Genomic DNA, 27,388 nt, shown 5'->3' with positions numbered 1-27,388 from the left:
TATTCCACCAACAGTGCAGTGTCTGGTATAAATGGTAAGTGACATGACCTTTCTTTAGGTCTAAACGCATCAACTTAACGCTAAATCTTTAATTCAATACCAGCCTGAAACATTAGAACATGGAATGGATTAGCAGCCACTAAGAAAAGGGATCAGAAGAAGTATATTACGTAACAGAACTGAATTGTTTATCAACCCTGATGGCACAGAGGCTGTGCAGGACTAGACCTAGTACTACCTAGAAGCGTATCTGTATCCCTTATCAATGCGCCGCAGCACACAAGCACGCCACATAGGACGTGCTGTTACAGAATTGTGGCATGAAGTAATCCTATATAGTACAATCTGCAATACAGCACTCAATTCTTAAAGATATATGGTGAGCTCATTATGCGTCAATCATTTTGGATCCATGATCACAACTCTTCAGTGAAAGGGGAAAAAAAAAGTGAAGACTTCATAAGGCAGGTACTTCCATCAGAGACACTTAACACTTTGTTCAAAAAAGGTGACACAACAGGTACAAACAAGGTTATTTGATATACAATGGCCTGTTCAGACTGAACAAATTTAGCTCTGGGAGGCAAGTAAAGCAGATTCTAAGCCAACCGCCAACATTTCACAGATGAAGGGTTCCTCTGCGCAGTAGCTGTAGGATAAACTCAGTAGCCTTCATATCTAATAACCTTTGATAAGATTACTTTTCAGATGTGCACCAGCAATAAAGATCAATGTATAACACCTATAGAAGTATGAGATGTAAACTGAACAATTAGGCCATCTGGTAGCTGGAAAAATTAAGGATTGGTTCCTATTTACGTAAATACAGTTTGAGAGTTTAGGTGCAAAGTAGTGCAAATCGCAGGAATTCATAGAAATTTACCAAGCTTGTGCTACAGGAAACTAATTCTTTTAACAGGAATTACAAGTTGCATAAGTATATATACACTGCAACAGATAAGCTTGGTTGACCTGGATATTTTAGATTGCAACTTTTGAATAGTTTAAAGTGACACTAAACTCAGGAGTTAAACTTTAAAAATGCATTAAAGAACCGTAACCATTAGCAAAAATGTATCTTATTTGTGTATCACTCGGCTGAAGATCCTCAAATCATCTCTGAATTGGTACTGACACTGTCCTTCCTTCTGGAGGGGGGCTACTTTTGTTCCCCATGGTCCCTGTGTGTGTTGTAAAGTAGTCACCGCTCCAAGCTCGCTCGTGATTGACTACAATCTCAGGTTTACTAATTTGTATTGAGAGATTGTAGTCCATCACGGAAGTGAACTTGGAGCAGTGACTACTTTACAACACACAGGGACCATGGGGAAGTAGCCCCCCTCCAGAAGGAAGGACAGTGCCAGCACCAATTCAGAGATGATATGAGGATCTACAGCTGAGTAATACACAAGATACATTTTTGTCAATAGTTAAGATACTTGAATGCATTTGTTTAAAAGGTTCAACTCCTGAGTTTGTCACTTTAAATAAACAAGATTGAGAAATTAGACAGGACCACCGTCTCCATATCAGACAAAAAAAAAAATGTAGATTGTAGTTATGTACTAGGAGATAAATTGAGCATCAGGGATTTGTGATTGATTTGGTACGGAGCACCTAAGACATGCAAGTTCTGAAACTGGGCAATTTCTTTCCACAACCACCAAATAAGCAGCAGTGCCTTTCCTTTTTGCCAAAAGTAATGCTGCACTGTGCAAAGAAAATAGTAGTAGCTGTTCAGTGGGGTTAGAGTTGTCTTATTTCAAGTTTAGGCTAGGATGGGTTAAAACCAAATGTTTGTGACAATCTCCTCCACTTCCCCCCCCATCATGGAGACCAAATATTCCTGCTCACTTGTTCTGGCAACCACACAACATTTGGGATTTGCCCTCATTTTATTTCAAAATGATCACCAAGACAAAGCATGAATCTACCTAGTATGGACACAAGACAACCCCGGGGGGGTACTAATCCTTCCCTACCCAAAAATTGTAACTGGCTACACATACACTTTACACACTTGTGCATCAACACGGAAGATCTAGACCCACCCTATGTGCAACAAATAATCTAAAGCCCAAACCAAAAAGTGTACTTCAATTAGGTGCTGCAATATTTGTCAAGCTTTTTCTATCATTTTCACCTGTTGTCCCGCATATAACACTTCCTGTCCTTGGGTGGCTACACTCACTGTACTGCATCTATTGGAGAAGCTGCAACCCAGGCTGGACTTCAAAATATCCATTAGATGGATGATAACATCCATGTTACAAGACAGATAACATTGCTTTAGTCTCCAGTCCATATCATGGGAAATGACAAGCACACTGCATTACTGGCAAGATTTAACAGGTATTTTTCAAACTAGCTAAAAATGTTCCTATTCTGAGAAAAACAAATGGCACCACATTTAAGGACTGGTAGACTGCAAGATTTTGGTCATACTTAGGAGAACTATGAGATGAGTGATTTCCACTCCTCATAGTTCTAGCCGACCTGTGACAATGAGACTGTCACAGGTCGGCTCAGTAGATCAGGAGGTGAGCATACCGGGTTCGCTCACCTCTCGACCCTGTCACGGCTCTCTGCCGTGACAGGGGCTGGATTCCCCTCTCCGATCTGCCAGCGCTGACTGGCGGAACGGACAGGGGAGGGGGCGGGTACAGCTGGCTCTGCCTCTAGATAGGCAGAGCCAGCCGTCACTCAGCTGGGCGGATTGCGACGTCCATGTCGGGCTCCGCTCCGCCATCTCAGTATACCGCGAGCTGTAGCTCGCGGTATACTGAGCTTAGGGTAACGGGAGGACGCTAGTTTGTGTCCTCCCGTTACCCTAAGGAGAACTATGTGGAAAAACACTGACCCCATAGTTCTTTAATTGGATAAGCCCTTTTATCATGAAAAAGAAAAGCAGGGGTTTTTTTTTTTTTTTTAGGCATCTAAATGACAAGTTGCAAACCAATAGATTTGTAAAAATGTATTATTCGTATTAAATTATTAAAATGAAAGAGGATAAGCCCTTTATTCTTGCCTTCTACTAGAAGAATGATGCTACAGAACATTTTATCACAGATCATGTGTAAACCACATTTCAAGGGAACAGAAACTCCACCGCGTCTAAGACTTACCTGCCCGCCTGCGAAAATCACCGGAGAACTGGAGGGTTTGGGCCGATATGGGATGGTGACCCCCTTTGGGGGAGACTAGAAGGGAGAATTGAATATACTGTTAGAACTGGCTCTCACTACTAGGAGATAGAGATAATATACATCAAATACATACATAGGCACCCTATAACTAGACGGGAAGGCTTGGAAAATCTGCTTACCAGGCAGCAAAACTCGAATTACTGGAACAGCATTAGGCCAACAACCTATCAAGAGAAATATGCATCTTGTTGCTGCCCAGCTGTCCTTGGCTCTAATATTTCTCAGCCACAAACCCAGAAAAAGCATGTACCTTGCCTATATACTTACTTCTATTTCTTCTGAATCAATGACTAAATCAGGATGACTGTTATACAACTAGCATTTGCAGGAGGGGTCAGAAATGGCAGCCTACATATTTCTCTTGAGTATTAAAGCATATTATATAGTGAAAGGTGTTTGTTATAACATTGCCTATTAGTTTACACTAGCAACCTTTACGAGCCCAATTTGCCTGTAGAGTAACTCCAAGATACGGTGGCCTTATAGACTGCATAACTGCTATATTCAGTTAAGTGTTTTTAATACTATATGATAAATGAGAACTGAATGTACAGGAGAAGGCTACAGCTGGTAGGCTTTAACTGAACAGTCTGGCCAACAAGAAGCATGCACTCAACCATAGCATTTTAAGAGAAGATTTTACAAGCCAGCACACTACTTGTCAAATAGCTGTTAACTGGCATTCTATCACGACAATAAGGGTAACCATGTTGGAAAAGGGGGAATTCAAGAGACTAAAAGAGGAAATCCATTGAAATATGGGAGGTCAGGGCTCAGGGTTTACCTACAACTCCCACAATTCTTACCTCCAGCATTACCACACAGATCTGCTTGACACATTCTATGATGGACTGAGGGATTCCGGCAATAGTGATTGCACGTTCTGTGGAGTTCGGCAGCATATCCCCTGCAACCTGGACCTGTGCTCCTGTACTCTGGAAAACAAAGCAGCACAGCTGGATTTTGGAAAACATACTAAACTTAAGTCAAGTTCACATTATCTGACATTCTATTCACATCTGAACCCTAATGTAGACTTGTTAAACAGCATGTTAAACTATATATGTAGGCCAAGCAGGTAAAATAGTAACTGCAAACAAGTGAAATATTTTAACTGCCAACACTACCCAGCAACCACTGCAACTGTTCTCAAATCAGAACTTTACAATTTACATCAGAGTCATGAGTAAGTCACTGGAGTCCTAGTGCAGCCTTGCACACTGTGTAGAAGAGCTGCTTCCTAAGGAACTCAAGCAATGACACTGATCCATGAGGCTTTCTGTATGTGAATAGCATGAAGTCCACAGTAGGTGTTTGTAATGCAGAAGAGTGTTCCCCAAACAGGACAGAAAGCAGCCGTTTACCAGATGACAGATAGCAGGGTAACTATCCGGGTAACCATCAGGTATAAATGTGCGAATATGATTTACACACTCACCTCTCTGATTTCCTTTATTTTACAACCTCCTTTTCCAATCAGCGATCCACACTGGCTTGCAGGTACCACCAGGCGCAGTGTAACTGGTGGTTTGCTGGAGGCCGTGCTGTTTGTCATTGAACTGCTTATATCCTATGGAACATCCAAGCAAACGAGACAGGTAAAGCAAAGGTCAAGGCAATTTTTCCCCCTCACCTCTAGAAAAGCCATATACATATTTAATTAAACAGATTACTGCTCTGCATTCAGCACTCAGAAACCGTTCTGTAACATTTAGTGCCTATTCTACAAGCTGTAGAGGTGGTGCCATAAGACAGCAATTGTTGCCACTGCAGTATATGCTTCAAAGGTTAAAAGGAACTCATTAAGATCATGTGATTTCAATGAGAGGAAATCATGCATGTAGAATCAAGGGAACCACTGTAGGGCAAAAAGAAGCCATTCGAATTGTATACTTTTGTTAGACATGATTACTACTATTGCAGGAGGGCTAGTGAAGTTTCAAACTAACATAGAAAGCAAGAGATCCTGTGCCTTTATAATACTAAGGGGCTGTTTTATTAAGACACGGCACGGGAGGGGAGGAGGGGTGAGGTTGCCTAGTTGAGTAGGTGAAAAGCATGCATTTGATGTTAGGAGATGCTTCAGAGTTCCAACTCAGTTCCTTGACCGGTACTTCAGACCTCCTAAGCTGCTTATACTTACCCAGTGACTGAATAGGGAGGAAAGCAGTTCCAACATGAACCTAATCCTTGGTGCACAAATACCACTAATAATCCAGTGGTGACGCTATACACAATGGGATTCACATCTTCATTGCGTGAAACACGTCACAATATCAACTGCTAGGGCCGTGGCTCCATTCCGCCCAAAGGAGTGCATCCATATGAGGGGGTTGAGTGACTTCACGATTCTGTTCAACAGAACCCTAATGCAACATGGCCTTTACACAACTACAACATACCGAGCATGTATTTTCAGCTTTTAAACACCCAGAAGCTATATTGTTACCTCTTCCAGTTTGTCAATTATCATTGAGAAGGCTTTGAAGATGGCATTTGTTGGACCGGCCAAGGTGATAATTCTTTCTGGGCAATTGCCTTCTGAGATGTTAATACGAGCCCCACTCTAGGAAAAGAAAAAAAAACAGTCAGTATGCATTGTATTCCAGTTATTAACCTGCTTGGCACAAGTGGCAGTTCTATAACTTACTAAAATGAATACAGTTTTGGCATGAGCATTTAGAGTCCATAACACATCCTATCATTTCCTTCATGTGACTTGTCAGGAATATCAGAAATGTTACATTGTAATGACCTTGAGACCCCAAGGTACCAAGCACTAAACAAAACCACATGGGATCCAAGCAACGACTTGAAAGGGCAAGTGCTCTCATGTCCTCTGGCAGTCTAGCATGCTCTTTAGATGAGCAATTCTGCTGGCTCCCAACACTCTCTACATTCTACATTTAGGATAACCTTTAATAAAGCCACAGAGCCTAAAATCAGAAAAAATAAAAAAACAAGCTCAAAATGAATCAGTAAAGCAGGCTGTTATTCCTCCTCAACCAAGATGTGTTCTAACTCAGCTTTCCATCTCATGCAATTATATGGCATGTAAATCACACGTATAGTTAAAAGGGATGTTAAATGACATCAGTATTTCAAGGATAGGTGCACTTGAAATGTGCAAAAACAAGTCCAGCGAATAGAAGATCTAGATCAGACAAATCCCAGAGAGCCAATCCCCCTAGTGCACAGCTGGAATACTCTGTTCTACGGTTACCTTGCTCTTAATTTGCTACATTTGCACGCTCCTGGAGATGAACAAAAAAAAAATGCAGTTCCTGTCACGACTGGTTGAGAACCTGACATTAACATTTACTATAACAAACCAGGCAGAATGGTAACAAATATCACAACATAAAGGCCATACCTCTTCACGCATCTTTTTAACAGACTCTCCTTTCTTTCCAATGATGCTACCAACTTCCTAAAAAGAAAAAAATAAGTTACATTAGTTGAAGTCTGAGCATTAGTTGAAAGTTTTTGATGCATAGGGCATATTACAGAGATGCACACTCATGAGTGCCCTCAAAAAGTGGGTCCACTGCACAGAATGTCAGCTGTGACACAAAGGACCCCAGTCACACAGACAAGTAACTGTTCCCACCCATTAGAAGAGCAAACCAACTGAATAGAGACTTCTCTAGAGATTAGAAGAGACTACTGGCCAGGAGAAAAGCCCCCTAGACTTCTATGGGGCTCTACCACATAGGCGTGCCCAGCAGATCGGAGCTTGGCAGTGGATGTAAACAAATGTGGAAGGTTCTGGGGGCCAGATATCAGCAAGTACTCTGCAGAGGGGGGCAGAAAAAAATAAATAAAAACAAGAGCACTTTCTCTGAAATTGCCAGGCTTGGCCCAGAAATAAGGATCCTACAAAGTGACCCGAAATCAAAAGCACATAAGCTTTGAGAGCCAATTAAGTCCCCACATAGATCTGAAAAGTTCATTTTGAGCTTCTGTTTCACACACAAGAAAACCCCAATCACACACACACAACACAAGTGCTAATGGCTTAGAGATCCTCAGTATCCTATACTTGCCTTGCCATGCATCAGAAGTCTGATGGTGAGGGTAACATTCAGGCCTCCTTCAATAACACCGGTGTCCATGGTGAAACTAGTTCTGTTAGATCAGCGCAAGTCAGATGTACAAGGTAGTCTTTGGTCACAGGATAAGACAAGACTAGAAGGGAAAAAACAAAAACATTAGAAAAGTGAGGCGCGTAACAGGAAAAAATACATTTGCAGCCAATGTAAATCATAAATGATTACACCAGGCCATTATGATGGGAACAGGCAAACTATTTACTTGTCAGAATTTAATATGATCCAGGGCTCAGATTACTTGAACACATTTAAAGTGACACTAAACTCAGGATTTGAACTCTAATTACCAGAAATGTATCTTATTTATCACTCGGCTGCAGATCCTCAAATCATCTCTGAATTGGTGCTGACACTGTCCTTCCTTCTGGAGGGTGGCTACTTTTATTTCCCATGGTCCCTGTGTGTGTTGTAAAGAAGTCACCGCTCCAAGCTCACTCGTGTGATGGACTACAATCATAGTACAAATAAGTAACCCAAATGTGAGATAGTCCATCACAGGAATGAGCTTGGAGCGGTGACTTCTTTACAACGCACACAGGGAGGAGCTGTGCAGTGACACCAGTATCAAAACACATCACTTATTTACCTGTACAAGCCCACTGGAAACTCTTGGCTACTAGGCTTGAAACAGTCATGCAAGGGACTAAAATGGGGTTTTATACATGAAGCAAACCTGCGGCCAGCAAGAGAGACTATTGTACCTCTTGAAATGTTTTGGTGCCTAGCTGTCATACTGACCAAGAGCTTCGATCATTTGTCAATTACCAGCAAAAAAAAAAAAGATTTCGATTAAAGCTACAGTTAATCTTTGGAGATCCCTCTCCCCTGTTGGGATGCAATACTCAAACCTGGATTACAGAAATGTTTGAAGTGAAATGTTAAAAGTAAAAACCCGCGCTCGTCAGACAACTAACCAGCCATTTTTGTGGCCAATTAATTTGGGGACAATTAGCAATCCTTATGAAACAGCCAGTGATACACCGACATTTGTCTCCTAACAGACAGCATCAAACAGAAGCCATTACAAAGCATGAACACAGTTTTTTTTTTTTTTTTTAATACAACACACACCAGCCCTGCTAATTCTTTTTAAACTTGAAAGCTGTAACATTTTACTCAAGGGAAAACAAATGGAAGTAATTCAAACAAAGAGGTACATGAAAGGATTTTTGTACCAAGCCTTAATTTGCAGATGAGGTTACCCATATACAAAGAAGTTAAACCTTTTAAGAGCACTTGATCCCTTCGAGTATGCAAGCATGCCACATGTAGCGCACAGATTTCAGACTACTGTGTTCTTGAAAGAAACCCAAGGTGCGTTTTAATGCCAGCACTGGAAGCTTCCCAGATTCTAAGCCACTACAACATTACCAGACACACAAAAATGTCCAATAATGTAACCCATCAGGAGGAGGCCATGGCCACCAGATATATTTAATGGAGAGAGATCAGAGGAGAGTGATGGGTCAGTATGGGTGAATGGACTTTGAACTGCACTACTAAATAGCCATGGTACTGCTAGCACTGGGCTACATGCCAGCAAACAAAATCAACCACTACCACATGTAAATAGCTAAAAATGACCAAGTCATTCATCCCTACGTTAAAAACATCTCCCAGTACTATAGTATTAAAACAAGTTATAAAAGCAACATTGGAGCCATCCAACAAGTCCTACACATCTTGAGATGTCCCGCTAGCAATCCCAAGAGCTCCAAACCACAGAGATCAGCAACATTTATGTTTTAACACTCCCTAGTAGGGTCAAGGGCTCACATGCTGCCAGAGACATGTACTAGCCACCACAGTATTTAGCCAACAGGACGATCCAAAAAGGGACATGCTCCTAACACTGCCAGAAGTGTGGAAATCTGCAAGTAACAGTAGCGCAGAATATAAAGCAGGTAGAATGCTGGAGGGGGCATCTAAAGCTGTGTGGTATGGAAGCATAGTCTACATCATTACATAGAAAAACATTAAAGACAAGTTACTGAACAGAATAATTCTCAGCACAGAATGTTCAGAATTACTACAAAGTAGCAGATTACATTCTCCAGAAGCACTGCTGACTAAGGGGAACAGAGCAAGCCTTGTTTGCTGCTGCATAGCAGTATAATTGGGACGCACAATACACAAAAAACGGAGATCTGATTAAAAGATGAACAAAGATGAACTTTTGATGCAGTGCTAACTAAAACTGCTAAAAGTGCTAACTTTGTGTGGATTAGTTTACTTAAACCATGTGTACTACAGCAGCAAGGTCAACAGGGGGGTCTCCGGGGCCGAGTAACAAAAATGAAGATACTGAACATACTTGGGCCATCAATGTAGAACAAAAAGCATTATTTTTATTTTTTTTAAAGATATGGAAAGTGAGGAGTTAGAAGTCCTGTCAGTTTATTATTGCTGCCTACATCCCATTAGGGAGATTCACTAGTTTCCGACTGCCCTGATAACAAATGTCAATGGGAATGAATGAGGGTAAATCCAAACCCCCCAAAAAGAAAAACCCTAGTGCATCTAATCCAAAAACAGGGAAAAAAATGGTTAAGCTTTAGATAGATATACTTTATACTATCATTGTGCGCATTACTGAACTGTTCCCATAAACATTTGAAAATCTCAGCCCATTCCTCAGTCTTCCCGCAAACCTTCCATGACATTCAACACTAGGATGTTATCATCTGACCTACAGATTTTAGATGGCAAACTTTAAATTTAAAAAAAAACCCACCCCATCCTGCTGTGTATTATGTTTTTACAGTCATTTTAACTAGAATGATCTATGGAAATATTTAGGTGAAAGGATCCCAGAGTGAGTTTTGTTCTGCTCATGTTAATTACAAGTCATTTTCAGTATAACTGCTCATCAAAAACATTTTAGAACCATTAGACTTCTGTAGTTCACGGTTGAAGAAAATCAATTGAGTTTATATGGAGAGAGGGGAGCTCCGGTGAGGCCGCTCACAATACAAGGTGCCCTTTATCCAGGGGAATTGAAGAAATGTGTAAAGGGTCCAATGGGAGCGCCTAACCAAATATCAAAGAACCCAAAATCTTTCAATATGAGTGGCGCTCATGACAAGACAATGGAAAGCGCGCTTCAGGGGTTCTAAACACGTATTAATAATGTAACTGGACTAATAGGGTGCTTTTAGTGCTTGAATGTATAGAATAAAAAGCAGCATTGGCAGTTACCAGCAGGTTACAGAGCCTCACGCACCCAGTACTAATAGCATCCTATGGAGTCCAGTTACAGCATTTATAAGGGAGGGGAGGTGTCTGAACCTCAGGAAAGGATTGACTGCTTTCCATGTTGTCTTCTATGAGGATTGACCAGTGACTGGTCATTTGCTGACCAGATAAATGAATCTGTCAATGACTGACAACACTAATGATAAAACTATGCAAGTATTGGGTCATTTATAGAGTTTCAGGATCCCACACAACCAGATCCTCCATGTGCAGCTGCATTAAGGACCGCACTCGTATCTATAGAGAAAATGGGTCCATTGTGCAGCATACCTATAACAAAAAAATAATAATTGTAAGTTACACAATAAAAAAAAATTGTGTGCGTACAATTCCATTTCTACAACCCAAAAAGCACATTAAACAGATTTATCTTCTTTTTTTACTTTACTATCTGGGGCTTCTGTGAAATATCAGGGGTCTAAACAGATCCAATATTTCCCTTTTACAATAGAAAACGATTGAGGACACAGTCCTTAATCTCTTTCTGCAGCATGTTATAAATGATCAGGAATCCTCTATACTGCGTCTTCCTGTTCATTCATAACTTATGGATATAGTATGTGTTACTATGTACACAAGCATGAAGGAACAGGAAGTGATGGAGATCACTCCCATTCATTACTGTTATATAATAACTCATTATGTCCAATTATTTACAAACATTCAGCGATCACCGAAAGTTTGTACCTGCTCTCCACCCTGTATCGGCTCTCACATGAGGCTCAGTGGGCAGTGAGTGGAGGAGCGCTTGGTCTCCAGCGACAGCTGATTCCTCTCAAGATGTGTCACAGTAGACCGAGTGGGGTGGGGCGGTTGGAGAGCTCAGCCTCCTGTGGCACCCTCACAGTGCTCTCTACCCCCGGCCCGCTCGGCCTCCTGACCGTTTCTCGTCTGCCCGTTGTGTCAGAGGGGACAGAGCAGTCACCTGGCAGGGAGGAGAGAAACTAAGGAGGCACCGCAATTTCGGCCAGAAAATTGCACTTTCTGCATTTTGCCCAAATTGCCATTTTTGGCCGCTGAAATTCAGTGCATACCTAGTTTTGGATCCATTCGGGAGAGCCGACCGTCAAAGCTGGCCATACAGCACAGATTTTAGTATGAACATTTGGAGGGAAAATCCCGTTGGAACATTTGGTAATGCCAGACTTGCAGAATGTTCTTTGAAATTCAGTTTGATTTTTGAATTTCCAAAAAGAAAACCACCTATGGGTAGAATTTCTACTTGCGTCTCCAGTGCTCCCCCACTACTCCTGTATATGCAAAAATCCCCTGTAGGACATAAGCAAATCTAAACCCAAATAACAGAAATGCTTTATGTTGTAGCTCACCAGCCCTTCGATGCGGTAGCTGTGTTAGTTTTCTTTTTCAGGCTAACAACATTTTCAGCAAGTACAGGAAATACCTGTTGATCTTGCCAGAAACAGTGTCCTTGTCACTTCCTGTGAGCTGAGAAGAAAGCACAAACATCCTCATCTTTCCTGTGTAAACTATTAGACTATCAGTCCACCATCTAATGGAGATGAACAGAGCTCCTCTGGCAAAGGATATAGATAAGGTGTGCAGAAATATTTTGTAAAGGTGGCCATATACTGTGCATATTTCGGCAAGTTCATCAAGAACCTTTCGGCCAACATCCCTCAACCAGTTGATCAAAAGTGCCGGTCGGAAAAATCTTCAAACGAACATTGAGCTGCCGGCTGTGTTGGGGTATTCGGACAGCGGGACATTCCTCCACCAACACTCATAAGCTTTGTAGGAATCAGTGTGTGGATTGTACAAAAAATAAATAAAAAAATAGAACAGTGTATGGGCAGCTTAACCTAGATCTCCCTCCCATTTCCCTATTAAATAGTAGTCCTCTGAACGCCTTCAACCAAGATGATGTTCCTGGTGTATTGCAATTTGGTCCAGTTGCAGGCACCAGAGGGAATCTGACAGGTCATTTTGTGACGTAGCAAAAACTTTGCATAACTTCTCTTCTAGTAGGGCAAGCAGATCAAGCTGGAGCTCATGTCTGCATGTCGAGCCCATGCACACTAGGCACTGCATCAACGTACAGTTTATGCATTGTAGGGCATGTTGTGTTAAGGCAGCTCATTCGCTTTGGACAGTCTGAACTGTTGAACCTTAACGCACATGTACTTGCACTTTTTGTAATGCAGCAGGGTGTAATGGCTAGGTGTCTTAAAGTGACCAACATGAATGACAACAATACCCTTATCCAAAGGATAAATATCCTAAATGAAATCCTAAATTGATCCTAAATGAAAAATGAATAGGAGCATTTTCTAGAAAAAAAAAAAGCATGTGCTTACCTGTAATGCTGACCTACTGAACTGAATGATCTGTATCTACACCAATCATGCAGATCATGAATTATAGCTTCTCTAGTTGCATACTTGATCTGGGTAGGCAACTCAAAGTGTTAACACCCCTGGATGAGCATAATAGGCGAGCAACAACAAATTTGAAATGGAACAATGGTTTTCTACATAGTTCTCTAAACACTGGCTTCAATTAAAGTAAACCGGTCACCGGATATAAGTGATGGGCTATCCTCCTCCCCTAAGGTAAACCTATCTTATACCAAAAAATTTTTGCGAAACCCCAAATCCAGTCACACACTATACACAAAGCTAGAATGCATTGCCTTGTCCCCCTCTATGTAAGCACATGCTATAGAGAAGCATGCACCCTGTATTTTGGGATAACATAGGCAGGCCACCACTCAGCTGGAAGTCTACATTTGCAGTTTTAATAGGTGAATGTATAAGCTACAGGGAGTCTCAATTTCCTGCAACAAAACTGATAATTCCAAAAAGTTTATAAAAAAAGATTGCCAAGAGAGTGTATCTATTTTAAACAGGGGACAAAATGTTAAAGTCAAATTAATTGCATCCTAGCAATTATGAAAAGTTCAGAAGCCAGTCCAGATATAGCATCTGACAACTGACAACTTCAGTTTGGACACAAGCCAAACCTGCAACAGTCATCATTACCCTTCAACTACAAGGCCATGTGCAGACATTAACATGAATGTCATATAGGAGACTACACGTTTAAGTGTACAATCACAGCATTTTAATTTGCTCAAAACAAAAATTATATATGATTGTACTAATTAATCTCCAACAGCCACATCCTTCCGAGGTAAACACACTGGCTCCAACATCTTCATAGATGAACATTGATGCGCACTCACTCATTACAAGTGTTGAAAGGACAAAAGATCCAGCTGGTGCTGTGACTAAGCCATGTATATACGATATGTTCAGCTTCTCCAACAGATCTGAACAACATGTACATGACACAGAATGACGGCCAGGTGGACTACAAAAGCACAGGCTAAAGGTCCTCAAATTAAAGGAGTATGGGGTGACCAAGTTCTCAAAAGGAACCTCGTGTTTGCTGCACCAAAACAGGTGCAAAATCTCATAGGGGTCTCCCAACACGTGGGGGGACCTGGATATTGGTGCCAACATGGTTGTTAAAGGCAATCTTTTATAATAAGGAAATGGGCTTATGTACAGGGGCATTAAAAAAAAAAAAACCCACAGCGTTCAGAATATGTAGATTTTTACTGACCTGACCGCAGAGATATTGTATATTATGGGACGTAATCGGCGTTCAAAGCAGACAACTCTACATCTGCAGCCTGTGTAATGACATGTGCAGGCTGAGATTGGAAACAGGGCAATGGTAGAGAAGCATCACAGATGTGAACAGACATTTGTAATCAGAAGCACATAATGGAGCGGTCCATGCATTTATTCACGGGATCTTTCTGCCAGTAAGAGCCTGCTCAGCCATTAGTAATATATTCAGGTCTCTTGCACACTTCATAAAATACAGAATAAGATCCACCTTATAAAAGAGAACGGTCTGTAAAGTGGTTCTGCTTACACGTGGGTAAGATGTTCACATCAACAAGATTCTTCTTTACTACAGGTATTTATTTATACAGTGCTTTACATACTGCACATTCACATCTGTCCCTGCCCTCAAGGAGCCAATTAACCTTCCAGCATGTCTTTGGAGTGTGGGAGGAACCGGGGACCCCCAGTGCTGCAAGGCAGACGTGCTAACCACTACCATTGCTCTAGTTCTGTTTTCAATCCCAGCATGCACCTGTGTTTACATTCACACAAATGCAGAACTGCTGAACAGTGAAGGAGGATTTACTACTTTGATGTTACGCAGCCATGTGCATGGACCCATAACATGCAATACGTCTGCGCTCCATACAGCGCCTTACGGATATGAACGCAGTGCTTGTAAGAAACCCATAGGGGAAACCTACATAGGCTCTTCCTCATGAGTCTTATGGGAAGCACAAACCTCTCAATGAGACATGGTAAGCAAATTAGACACTCAAAAGATTAATCTTCCATTGAGTTGATTTCCCACCTCCCAAAAATAAGCAGATACATGTCTAGGCCGGATGGTGGAGGACAGGCCCAGCGATCACCTGTAACGCTGAGCATCTACGGCCTTACAGAGCTGCGCCGCCTGGAGCTGCCGGTCACGTGGTGTGCACTCAGACCCCCCTCAGGGATGGAAATGGTTAACATGGGCGGCCATGGGAAGTGCGATCGCCTCACATGGTGCGCCTGGGGCCTAGCCCGCTGTCCTAACAACAAAGCGAGGGCAAGGGAGACCGAAGCGATGCTTACCTTCACACAGGACGAGATGTGACCGCCGCAAGGAGGGGAGAGGACCGAGCGGGGATGGAGACCGGGGAAGGGAGGATAGGGGGAGGAAAAACAAGGGAGGAATGGGGAGGAAGGAACGATCCGGAGGCGAAGGGGGCCCCGGGGAGGGAGGGAAGGAGAGAGCCGGGCGGGCGAGGAATGGCGATGGCGGGAGGGGCTGGCGGGAGCTGCGGCTTCTGCTGCTGCCTCTGCTGCTCTGGGAGGGGGAGAGGAGGCGCGCGCTGCTATCAACCCGCCCTCGCCGGAAGTCAGAGCTTCCCGTTGGTGGCCGCCAGGGGGAGCTCTAGGAAAGCCATTTCGCGAACTTAGGGGAGCCCCGGTGCTTGAAGAAGGAGAGAGGAGTGGACGTACTGGGGCTATCAATATTACAAAGTGAAAATGAAGCGGAGGGGGCTCGTACGTTGCGCAAGGAGAAACAAGCATCTGAAATCCCGACTGGCTCTCTGTTATTTTTGCGACGCCATCTTTCTACACCTTTTTTTTTTCCCTTACATGAGCAGCATGATATAGCCCGTGCTCCAGCGTAACGTCTGCGAGTACCAAGATGGAGGAGGTGGCGCGTGACGTTCTTTTTATTGGGCCGTTTACTTTGCTTATTTTTGAACACGAGCCGTCTGTTCTTCCATTATATAGCAATGTTATACTCATGGTGGCACTAGAACGCTGTAAAGAGCTTCTGCTCAGGAAGCAGCGACGATAGGTTACCAAGATGGCTGGTGGGAGGAGCTTAGGCGGGCAGGGATGCCTTGAGTGAAACAAAATGGCAGCGGGAACGCTTCCGGCGTCAGCTGATGTTGAATAGTACGCTTCAAGATGGCTGACAGCTAGTTGGTGCTTTTAAAGTAACCCTATCTGAAGAGAAATCTGGAGGCTCCTTTAGCTAAACTTTCCTCCTGAAAATGTTAGTTGCCTGGCTCTCATTTTGCTTTAATATTGTTGCTGACATGGGCCAAGCGTGTAGCTCAGGACTTTAATGACTTGTTTATGGGCTAGTGTCTAAGCTAGCCGCACGCCACTACATTTGTTTTCGGGGAAAAAAATTGTTTTTGGAATAATTGTTTGATTTTGTCATAGTTAATGGGATCAGACCGACAATCGTTTTTAAAAAAACTGAAGGAGCAGGACAGAAATGTTTTTCTCAAATAAACACAGTTATAACCATGAATGTGGTTTTATTCGGGGAAACACAGTTAAAGGGTAAATCCACTTTCCCGGGTGACTGCGTTGGCTAATAAGTGTTTGCCATTTGTGAGCGAAATTCAAAATACAGAGCGCAGGGCTGCACTACACAGAGCACCAGCGGAGAGGAAGGAACGTTCGCCCAAAGGTAAGTATGGGGGGGGGGATTCCATTTTCCCAAATTTACCTGGAAAACTGGAATTACCCTTTAATTCCAACATCTAATGTTAAATTAAAAACATTTGGAATTACATTGTACAAGTTTCTGATGGCATTATCAAATATCCTTGCTAGATGTTTCATATTGTACCAGTATATGGCCAACTTAACTACCTCCGGGCCGGCCGTAGTAAAAAAACGGCCGGCCAGGAGCTCTCTCGATCTGAGCGGGCATCTCTAGACGTCCGCTCAGACACGCCCCGGCGCGCGCGAGCGGGAAATGGTCGGTATTAAGGGGGTCTAAACACCTGGTCTTGAAGTGGTTAAAGATCTCCAGGAACTGATAAAAACACCCTTGCGGTAGGACTAGCCGCTGCACTGTAAGGGTTAGTTGCACGTTTTGTCTAGGGCTTAGGCCTGGTTCACACCTGTGCGTATTGCATAAGCGCGTCACACGCGCGTTTTCGTCCCGGAGTTTGGTGCGTTTTCATGTGCGTTTTTAGTGCGTTTTTTTTACATTAGAAACGCGCGTTGCACGCGCGTTTTGAAGCGTTTTGGAGCTATAGGTATGAAATTAATTATTAATGTGTACTAATTTATGAATATAAATCAGTACATATCAATCACCAATTACATATAAACACTGTCAGCTGGCGATTTGCTCATGCAGCGAGCTGTGATCGACAATCTGGGAGCTACACCGGTTTGTGGAACTACAAATAAGAGATCATAAATTGAATACGATTTGTGTTAAGCCTCATAAAAAACCACACAAACTCATTGTTAAATTAGCTTAAAATTTTATATAAAAATAAACAGGCCATCTCAACATTCTCCTGCTCAACCGGATAGGAGAAGAAACTTAACACGGTGCCTTTACACAGACTTTTGAAGGCCAAATTTAGAGATTTTGATAGTTTGGGAGCGCAAAATTAGGCTCATCCACCTGCATGTCCTCCCTCATTCCACGTGTGGAATAGCCAGCCGGTTGTTGTGTGTGTTGTGACAGGCTGGTGGAGGGATAAATATAGGGGGAATGTGGGCGTGGGTGCCATGTTTCCTGGTGTTGCTGCATGGGTGTGTGTGTGTATGTATCAGAGGCATGTGTGTGCATGCGATGGACATGCTGAGGTGGTTGTCGAATGGGAGGGGCAGGTATGGGTGCAGTGTCATGCGGTTGTAAGTCTTCGGGGAGAATTAGGGAATCGACAAATCGAATTAGTCGTTCCCGTGCTGCCGACTGTCTGTGTAAAGGCACCATGTTTAGTTTCTCCTCCAAGCTGAGCAGGAAATGACCTGCGCTGGAAAGCCTGGGGAGAGGATTTGTAACGCTGTCCAGGACCTCCAGCAGCCTGCTCTCCTCCCTGGCAAAACGTGGCCGCCGTGTCCTGACAACGCTACGCCGGCGTAGCGTGCCCCTCGTTCTGGTGGCCGAGGTGCCTGGTGTCGGCGGTGCTGTTGTTGGAGGTGGGGCTGGTGGTGTTGCTGGTGGTGGGCTCAGTGGTCCTGGGGAGAACGCCAGCACTGTTGGTGATGTGGCAGATTCGACCTCCTCCTCTTCAGGCCTCTCACCAGGCTCCCAGCTACTGTCGGTGCTGTAAAGAGTAATAAACAAGACATAAGTATATATGTCCTATATATATTATTCTATGCATGTTACATGAGACTACTAATTGAAATGTACGTGACTTGCCTCCGCATTTCAATACACGGGATTAGGAAGGAGAGCTGGTCCGCGTATATGTATTTGTACGGGGCACTGGCAGCCGCGCCACTGCGGTATTCCCGCTCCTTCCGGCGTTGACGTGTAAACGCGTCTTTAATGCTGCGCCATTTTTTTTTCATAATATCAACTGTGGAAACAAAATGTAAACATGAACTAATTAATTTAACTTTTTCCCTTGATCTGATACCAATAAAATATATCTGATTTTAAAACAGACTTGAGTATTTTGTTTATAACAATAAGTGCACGCATGTTACATTAAAATATCTGCACGCATGAGACATTAAAATAGCTGCACGCATGAGACATTAAAATAGCTGCACGCATGATACATTAAAATAGCTGCACGCATGGGACATAAATAGCTGCACGCATGGGACATTACAATAGCTGCACGCATGTTACATTAAAATAGCTGCACGCATGACAGATTAAAATAGCTGCACGCATGGGACATAAATAGCTGCACGCATGGGACATAAATAGCTGCACGCATGGGACATAAATAGCTGCACGCATGGGACATAAATAGCTGCACGCATGGGACATAAATAGCTGCACGCATGGGACATTACTATAGCTGTATGCAATGCAAGTGTATGCAATCAATGAACATATGACGCAAAACAGTGCATAGCGTATGCAAGAAAATATTCAACATTTGCTAATGTACCTTTGGATTCTTTAACTTGCTTTGGGAAGGTTTCCCAGTCCGGCCACGAAGCTTCGGCTATCTCCACCCAGGCACGTTGCCTTATGCGCCTGTTTTTGTAATGCGCATGGCGCATGTCATAAATACATGGCCTTCCCTCCACCTGTCTTATGAAGGCCTCAGATTCAAGCATGGCATCCTCCATCTTCTTCTTCAACAACAGCTCTGTGGGGGAGTGGTCTTCTGTGGACATGTGTGGAACGCGCGTTCTATGCGCGATTTCAGTGATTTCGTCCGTTCCCGTCGAAGTCTATGGGCACTAACGCGCTACAAAACGGACCAATACGCAGCAAAAACGCTTCGGGACCTTTTCAAGCGTGGCCCGTTTTGTAGTGCGTTCGGGACGGACGGAAATACGGACAGGTGGGAACTATACCATTCACTTCAATGATTTTTACATTTTGGTCCGTTTTGTAGTGCGTTCATCGAGCGTAGGACGCACTACAAAACGGTCAGGTGTGAACCAGCACTTAAAGTATCATTATACAGGATTTATATAGCGCCAATAGTTTGTGCAGCGCTTTACAATATAGGGAAGACATTACAATCACAATACAATTCAAGACAAGATGGTAAGGAGGGCCCTGCCCCTGAGAGCTTACAATCTGAAAGGAAGGGGCAAGTGATACATGAGGAGGGAGCTGTGTGGGGATGATTGTTTGAGAAAGTGATAGTTCAGTGGTTAGGTTGAGGTGGGATAGGCTTCCATGAAGAGATGAGTCTTAAGGTGCCCATACACCTTATTACCTTTAAGGTGCCCTTACACCTTACGATTATCGGACAAAACGTTTCGTCCGATGATCGAATAGTCGTACGATGTTCGTACGGCAGCCCCATCCTGCCCCGATGATCGCCAAGATTAATTTTGCCGTAATTAACAAAAAGCACCTGAATGAAATGCGGTAATTGATTTGTCGTATTTTCGTTCGCGCATGCGCAGTGTAGATCGTACGACATTTGACGGACGGAAACACCAGCAACCTTACGACAATCGTACGATCGAGCAAAGTTTTCAAACATGCTTGACCGTCAAAAGTCGTACGATTGTACAGTAATGTCGGTTCGGGCACTCTATTCACACGTACGATTGTCGTTCGAAAAGTCGATCGCATACGATTATCGTCCGATAATCGTAAGGTGTATGGGCACCTTCAAGGGATCGCTTAAGGGCAGTCAGTGTGGGAGATAGACGGACAGGTTGGGGTAGAGAGTTCCATAGGATGGGAGGGACTCTAGAGAAGTCCTGGAGGTGAGCATGAGAGGAGTTGATGAGGGAACTAGAAAGCAGGAGGTCTTGTGAAGAGCGGAGGGGATGGTTAGGGTGATACTTTGAGACCAGGTTTTAATAAAGCAGATATACTAATCTGATTCTCTGTGGTCAGCACTCACTTCTCCCTCCTCTCCAGGTGTGGAATGACACTCAGCATCCTCATGTCTAATACAAGGCAATGGACCTGCATACATCCCAACTGTCCCGGGCTTGCCGGTAGTCTCCCACTATACGATAGCGGCTCCCTGATGCCCGCAAGAGCGACATTTTATCCCAGAAAGGTTGACTCTGCTCTATCTAGCAGAGTCAAACTTTCCAGGATCTCGTGCTATCTGTTCTGTTTTGTTTTCGTACTCTGACGTCGGCCATCGTCAGAATGAGAAAAATAAAACAGCAGGGGAATGAATAGCTGGGCTTCTATTGGCCATTTCAAATTGCAATAGCCGGCTAGCTGTTGTACCTGCCCACTACTACTGTCAACTACCAGAGATGGACCTGAAGTTCTTCAGGTGCTCTGCTGGTTGACAGCCTTTAATTGTCAGTCTTGCAAAGCCTCATGGGGCTTGTTCCACAACAACTGGAGGCCCACCCCTGATTTAAAAGAATAGTTAAAGTAGCATTAAAGTTTGTTGGGGTTTTTTTTGGCATATATCTACTGCTGGTAAGGAGTAGGTATATGCCCAAAGTAAAAAAAAAGTTGCACAACACTAACAAAGTTACCTGTGTACGCGCCGCTCGCTCCCGGCAGCCGAAGTCCCGGCTCCCGGACACTGAAGAAAGAAGTGTGGGTGGGCACATGTGCAGTCCAGATCGTCGGAGGGGAGTGGAGGAAAGCAATGCTGAAGCTAGATGGACGCAGCTGGGAACGCGCACTTCGGACAGACACCGTGGGACCAAAGGAGTCTGCAGTCAGTCAGAGACCGGCACTAGCACTGGAGGGACAGTGCAAAATGAGTGGAAGGGAGATGATCGGATCAAGAGGCATGAAATAAGGTGAGTGCCCACAGCAGGATTGGGAGGGGGACGACTGCGTTTGTCACTTTAACCTGTGTACATTAAAATGCGTGTGTCAATGGTCCCATATTGAAGGCATTTTGTCCTACACAATCTGTTAGGTACTGGATTAGTAAAATGCACAAAGGACAAAGCCTAATGGTAGCCATACAAGGCAAGATTTCTGTCATGCATCCCACAGGCTGACCGAGAGAAAACAATAGATTCCTCCATCCACGCTAAATGTAGCTGGTGTCATCTCCAATGCCGGGTGTTGTATTCATGTGTATATAAACCAAAATGCCAAACAGACATTCAAAGAATCCAAACTTTATTGATCTAAATCCTCTTGTGACAACAGGAAAAAATGGCATCCAAGCACATTTCGATGGCCAAGCAATCTGCTTCATCAGGGCTTTGGTGCTTATCATAACATCAAGAAGGACAAAGAGCAGAACTGTCCACACAGCTCAGTCTATTTTTAAATTTACATTTGTCGAACTGGGGGGGTCTCAGCAGTGCCACCCGCTGCTCAAATTTTGGCCAATTTGGGAGGAATGGGCTGAATTTCGAGCCATCTATGGCCAGGTTGAAGCCGGAGTCGCTTCTGTCCGTTATTGACGTATGTTTTTAAATATGCATTTTCATGTGCTGCAATTTTAACAATAGGACCTTAAACACACCGAAATTAGGAAATTCCCATTTGATTGCAGCTTAAATACACCTATTTGTGAGATAAATGTTGTGGTCGGTCGCAGGGGTTGTCAAAGTGGCCTGGGGGTGGAGTGGGGCTGGCGAGATTTTAAGCCTATCTTCCCCACACACACTTCAAGGGTTAACTAGTGATTTATATGTAGGGGTATGGTGAAGAGGTCTTTTACTCACCTGGCCATTCTGTGGTGGTCAGCGCTCACCTCTCTTCCCTACATTCCAGGTTGCTATGGGCACCTCATTAGATGTGATGATGTCAGCAGGCCTCTGACTGCTGGAGGGGGAAGACGCTGCAGGTGCAGGTCTTGGAGTGGGGAATCGGGTAAATAAAAGTGACACCAGTCCCCTAGACAAAAACAAAGAGTTAACCCTTGTAATGCAGGAGTAGCCCCACTGCAAGGTGGAGGTTCTTGTAACTGGAGATAGGCTTTAAGCACTTGTTGGCAATCAGCTCGTATGTAACACACTGAAAGCAAAATGCTGCAAATGAGTTGATTGTGATCTAGTAGAGAGGAATATCTACTATAACAGTGGTTATAGTTCACCGTAATAAACATGATGTAAGACCTTGGTGCCCAATGGTTACCTTCCTCTGTGGGGGTGCATTGTACGATGGTTTGACATTAATGCAGTATATAAAATTGATTTATTGGTAGGAATGCGCAGCTTTGATGGAAATGGAGCATTTCACCATAGGACTGTCCTGTCCCCTAATCTTCTGCTCCAGAGCATCCTCAGAAATCCTAGGCAGATACAGTAAACCCATGGCATTTGCATAGGTCTAGCCCTGACACTCAGATGACAATATTTATGCCAAATGACTAGCAACTTTGGAAATTATTACTGCATTGCGGGTATCAAGGGATAGTGTTCTTGTGCCCCATTCTTGGGAGTAGGGATTTTTTTTTATAGGGCTCCAGCATTGCATTGCACTTTGCAGAACATTCTATAACACCCAATTCCAGCTTTAACAAATGCATCGCCTCGCACAAGTTGATATGAAGAAAATGGCTCTCACTGCAATACTCATCCTCTCTCTAGTGCTTTCCTCCGCATACTCTACGCTCTGTGATCCAGCCCTGATCTTCTTACAGCATTATTCAGCCCAGGGCATATTGGACACACTCTCTGGGGGCACCATGGGCGTACAATAGATGCTGCAGAGAGTTGCGTTCTTTATGGATATTACAATTTTTTTAAAGCTTATTTTATATATTTAAAATTATTTTTGCGATGAGGGGGGCTCTTTTGTTGGATCCAGAGTTGGCAACTTGCACAGAGTGAGCGGCACCCTGAACCAAAACTACCACAGCATTTTGCAGTGCCATGCACTACCCTCTGGAGTATGCCTAGTTGGTCAGGGGCTCATCCTACAGCAAGATAATGACCCAAAACATACCTCCAGGCCGTGTCAGAACTATCTTAGAAGAAAAGAATGGTAGGCATCAAATCATGAAATGGCCAGCACAGTGTCCAGACTTAAGGTGCCCATACACTGCATGATTATCGTAGAGAATCGCAGGAAATCCCGCGATCGTACGATAATTGCAAAGTGTATGGAAGGTGTGTGACCGTTTCTACTGTACGGTCGCACGTCTTCCGTCGAACCAGCAGACTGGAAAACCCGCCGGGAATCGTACGATTCTCGGCGAGTTAGTGGCCTGCTTGTTCGACAACTGCCGAACGGGTCGGTGTGCGCATTCGCACACTGCCAGTTTGCAGTCATCAGAAGCCCGCCCCTCAGGGGGGCGGACTTGCGATGATCGCAAGTACGATCTGCCTGTCCAAGATGGCCAGATCGTACGTTTTTTTAATTACTTTACAACCCTCGCAAGACAAAAGTCTTGCGAGGGTTGTAAAATGTATGGCCACCTTTAAACCCCATCGAACTGGTTTGGGATGAACTGAACAGAAGGGTGAAAGCAAAGCAACCTACAAGTGCGGCACATTTGTGGCAACTTCTGCAACAGTGTTGGAAAGAACTTTCCGAATAATATTTGATTTTCGTTGTAGAAAGAATGCTTCAAATGTGTTCGGTTGTTATATCTTCTCTCACACTTTGTTGTCGGTACATGTTCTCTGTGTTTTCCGTGTACACATGGTGAGGCAGTTTTAGTTGGTTGTAGAAATATTTGTCATGGCACCCTTTGTGTATCATGTTCCACAACACAAGTGGTTTTTCAGTCTATGGGGGAGGGAGGTTACCATATGGTAAGGGCATACAGTATATAACCTAACCAACTGTTGTTTCCCTTTAACAAGCTCTTAATGTTATTTATAATTTATAGAAACATTCTTTTTACTCTATCTTAGCTTTTAGGCACTGGACTGCAAGAGCCTCAGAGTCTGTTCACACTAGCTTGTATGCTAGAACGCTGCATTTCAGCAGATGGTCTAATGTGTTGTGAGAGCTCCGGTAGTGTGCGTTGCATTGAACACTGCTGGGGGTGGCATTGTTTTTTTTGTTTTTACTTTATATGGAGTGTACAATGTGTACACTCTGTACAGGTGTCTGCATGGCAGCGTGGTGCGCTGCGCTGCCGCATGCTGATCTGCAGTGTCATGCAGTGCACTGCAATAAAATGCAGCATGTTTGCATTTTCTTGCAGCGCCTCACCCATCATCACACCTGCATTGTGGTGTGCATGTGACCTGCGTTGATCCAGTGCAATGCAACACGGGTCACCACTATATATGTGAAATTGCCCAAAGCATTCTGTTTATTTGTGTTATTGCCCCAATAGGAAAATACAGTCCTATATGCTTTCCAGCTATTCATATTAAAACAACAACCTGTTTATTAAAGACTGGCTTTGTACTTGCTACATAATAATCTATGTAGCATATAACCTGTATAACAGGCACCACTAAGCGCCTTCTAACATGTTCAAAGGATACCTCTGAAAGCTGTACTCAAAAAAAGGCAGGCAGAGAGAAAACGACTAGTCACCAGTATTGGCCATGGTTTCCCCACACCTGATCTCCCCCATTACTGGTTTACCATGCCTTGTTCTGCACTGTGTCCGTGTGGAGGCCGCCATCTTGGTGGATGAAAATAACTTTGCTTCCTCATGTCACAGATGCCCCCTGAGGACTGGTGGGGCAAGAAGCAGGGAAGGTTGAGGAAGCACAGATCCTCAGAATGGATGAAACAGAAGCAGGGAGATGCATGCAATGCAGATTCTCAGTTTATTTGCCACCATTATCAGTTTGTAGCTGGTATAGAGTCTCTTTATTGGTGTAGTTATATAAAGGGTATGTCCATGAAAAAGGAACATTTTAGTTTTGACTTAATGTTAGCAGACTGAATCCCTCTTCAACCTCTTAAAGCTTTCAGGCATTAGCGTAGGATAAGCATTTGAGTTCCCTGTTTCAGTCAACTGTTGTTACATTATAACAGTATTACAAAGGTAAAACCTAATGCCAATTTACAATTAATCCAAGACCCGGAAGTTAAGATACTTCAGAAAGCAATTTAGCTACAGATACTCATTGGCTGGTAACAATCAGATGTGTGCACTCAAGTTGGCAAAGGGTTGGATGTGTGGTGACCCAAGAATAATCAAAGCCCATGTTATACCTTCTGTTCATTTAGAGGTCACATCAATCTGGTGAATGCAAGAGACGTACAAAATGCCCCTGCGTTGGTGGAAGTAAAACATACCCCAGCTTCAGTGGGAGTGATTTCAGTCTCCTTGTTGAATCTCTCAGAATCCCATATAACATTCTGGAGTAAAATAAGGGGATGTTGGTGCACAGATAATATTGGTTGGGTCCTTTACTTCTCTATTGCGCCTTATTGAATCCCCCACCCAAAGCTGAAGGCAATATAAATTTAAATCAACATAATGGGGCCAACATGCTTGCAGCCCACTTGGTGTAGAGATACTGGCCCATATGCCTGTTGCCAACACGAACAGACAGGTGCAACACATTGAATGAAGATCACAAATAAATGCTAGCTGCAAAATAATAAAACTGGTTTGGATGTCAGTCCTGTCAGACTATTGTTCTTCATGTTTTGTATGTGGCTAACAACAATACATAGAGGTTGTCACAGCTAAGGGCATTTTTTTCTTTCCAGTTTTCAGTTCACAACCTGTGTTGATGTTCAAGCCTGCCATTACAGAAGATCTAATGGGACAGTTTACTTACATATATGACCTAATATGAAATAATTCAGTACAACATAACTGCAAGGGATCAGCACTACAGCTGCCTTATACTACTATTAGAAAACATTGTATTTAAGGGGTAGCAGGTTGTTGACAAAGGCTTGATCTCTGTAATAAATAATGCACCAGCCAATGCAAGCTTCTGTCAAACCTCCAGTGTTAGTTCTGAATGATAAGCTTCATTTATAAAAATACGGTCTTGTTTCACTTTTGAATGTAGTAATAGAACTTTGGATTTATATTGATCCTAAATACAAAAAAATATAGATAAAACTAAAATGTTTTAGTATTTATAGTACAGATTTTAGCATACATTGCTTATTTCTGTGTAGTTACTATGCCAGTGCAGTAACCACACAAAAACAGGCCAAACACCAGAAGAATTTTGTTCAAAAATATTTCTAATGGTTAATGGGGATGAATTGACAATCATTTTCAACTGTTTGGAAAAGAAAATTTGAAGGTTCAGGGTAGAAATCTTTCTAATTTCTTATCTGAACGAACAAAATTCTAACTGTGAATGTGATTATCATTCGGGAAAAATCATACATATGTGCATAAATCATAATATACTTGTGCTAGGCAAAAAAGAAACATAGAAAAGAAATATAATAAAAACAAGTCCCACACTCTAAACTTACAACCACCCTAGGTAAACCTATGTGTAGCTGCTAGCTACAACTGAACAATGTTCATCAGAAATCGAGAGGCACGTCACATACACCCAGATCCTGATGAAGTCCCTGTTTGTGTTGTACAGTAGTCACCTCTCCAAGCTTACCCCCGTGATGGACTACAATCTCTTGTTTCATTTATTAATTTGTATTGAGATTGTAGTCCATCATTCAGAGATGATTTGAAGATCTACAGCTGAGTGATACACAAATAAGATAAATTTTTGTTAACTGTTAGGATACTTCAATGTATTTTTAAGGTTTAAAACCTGAGTTTAGTGTCACTTTAAAGCCCCTTTCCACCTTTGCAGAGGTATTTTTAAAAAACATATGCCAGCAATGTACATGAAGTGTACATGAAGCAGCATATGCAGCTGCTGTATACGAACACATAAACTTAAATTTTTTGTTAGCTTACCTCTTCATATCCTCATGGGAATGGCCACCTCTGTGCTATGCAAACAATGTGTGTATATCACAACTGCGAGCTCTCCACCCCCCATT

The 27,388-nt window shown here is 43.1% G+C and overlaps 1 protein-coding gene and 1 long non-coding RNA gene across 6 annotated transcripts in view; one reads left to right on the top strand and one right to left on the bottom strand.

Moving 5' to 3' along the window:
- PCBP2 (poly(rC) binding protein 2) overlaps positions 1-15,511 on the bottom strand; it is a 29,009-nt gene extending 13,498 nt beyond the window's left edge. For 2 of the 5 annotated variants that reach the window (XM_018556223.1, XM_018556222.1), the window contains exons 1-7: positions 15,247-15,511; positions 7,253-7,394; positions 6,580-6,636; positions 5,656-5,772; positions 4,645-4,776; positions 4,013-4,141; positions 3,126-3,200 (exon numbers count right to left, since the gene is read on the bottom strand). In XM_018556223.1, coding sequence (XP_018411725.1) covers positions 3,126-3,200; positions 4,013-4,141; positions 4,645-4,776; positions 5,656-5,772; positions 6,580-6,636; positions 7,253-7,321 — 579 coding nt within the window. In that variant the 5' untranslated portion in view covers positions 7,322-7,394; positions 15,247-15,511. The remainder of the gene's footprint in view (positions 1-3,125; positions 3,201-4,012; positions 4,142-4,644; positions 4,777-5,655; positions 5,773-6,579; positions 6,637-7,252; positions 7,395-15,246) is intronic. The other 3 variants (XM_018556221.1, XM_018556225.1, XM_018556224.1) reach the window with 3 other exon arrangements.
- LOC108786842 overlaps positions 12,132-27,388 on the top strand; it is a 19,841-nt gene continuing 4,584 nt past the window's right edge. Inside the window, exons 1-2 of the long non-coding RNA XR_001941226.1 lie at positions 12,132-12,145; positions 25,956-25,959. This is a non-coding gene — a long non-coding RNA (uncharacterized LOC108786842). The remainder of the gene's footprint in view (positions 12,146-25,955; positions 25,960-27,388) is intronic.

Source organism: Nanorana parkeri, unplaced genomic scaffold (genome assembly GCF_000935625.1).
Source record: "Nanorana parkeri isolate BGI_ZX_2015 unplaced genomic scaffold, ASM93562v1 scaffold228, whole genome shotgun sequence".
Classification (NCBI taxonomy): Eukaryota; Metazoa; Chordata; class Amphibia; order Anura; family Dicroglossidae; genus Nanorana; species Nanorana parkeri.
The sequence above is the reverse complement of the archived record's forward strand: the minus strand, read 5'-3'. Positions and strand labels throughout refer to the sequence as shown.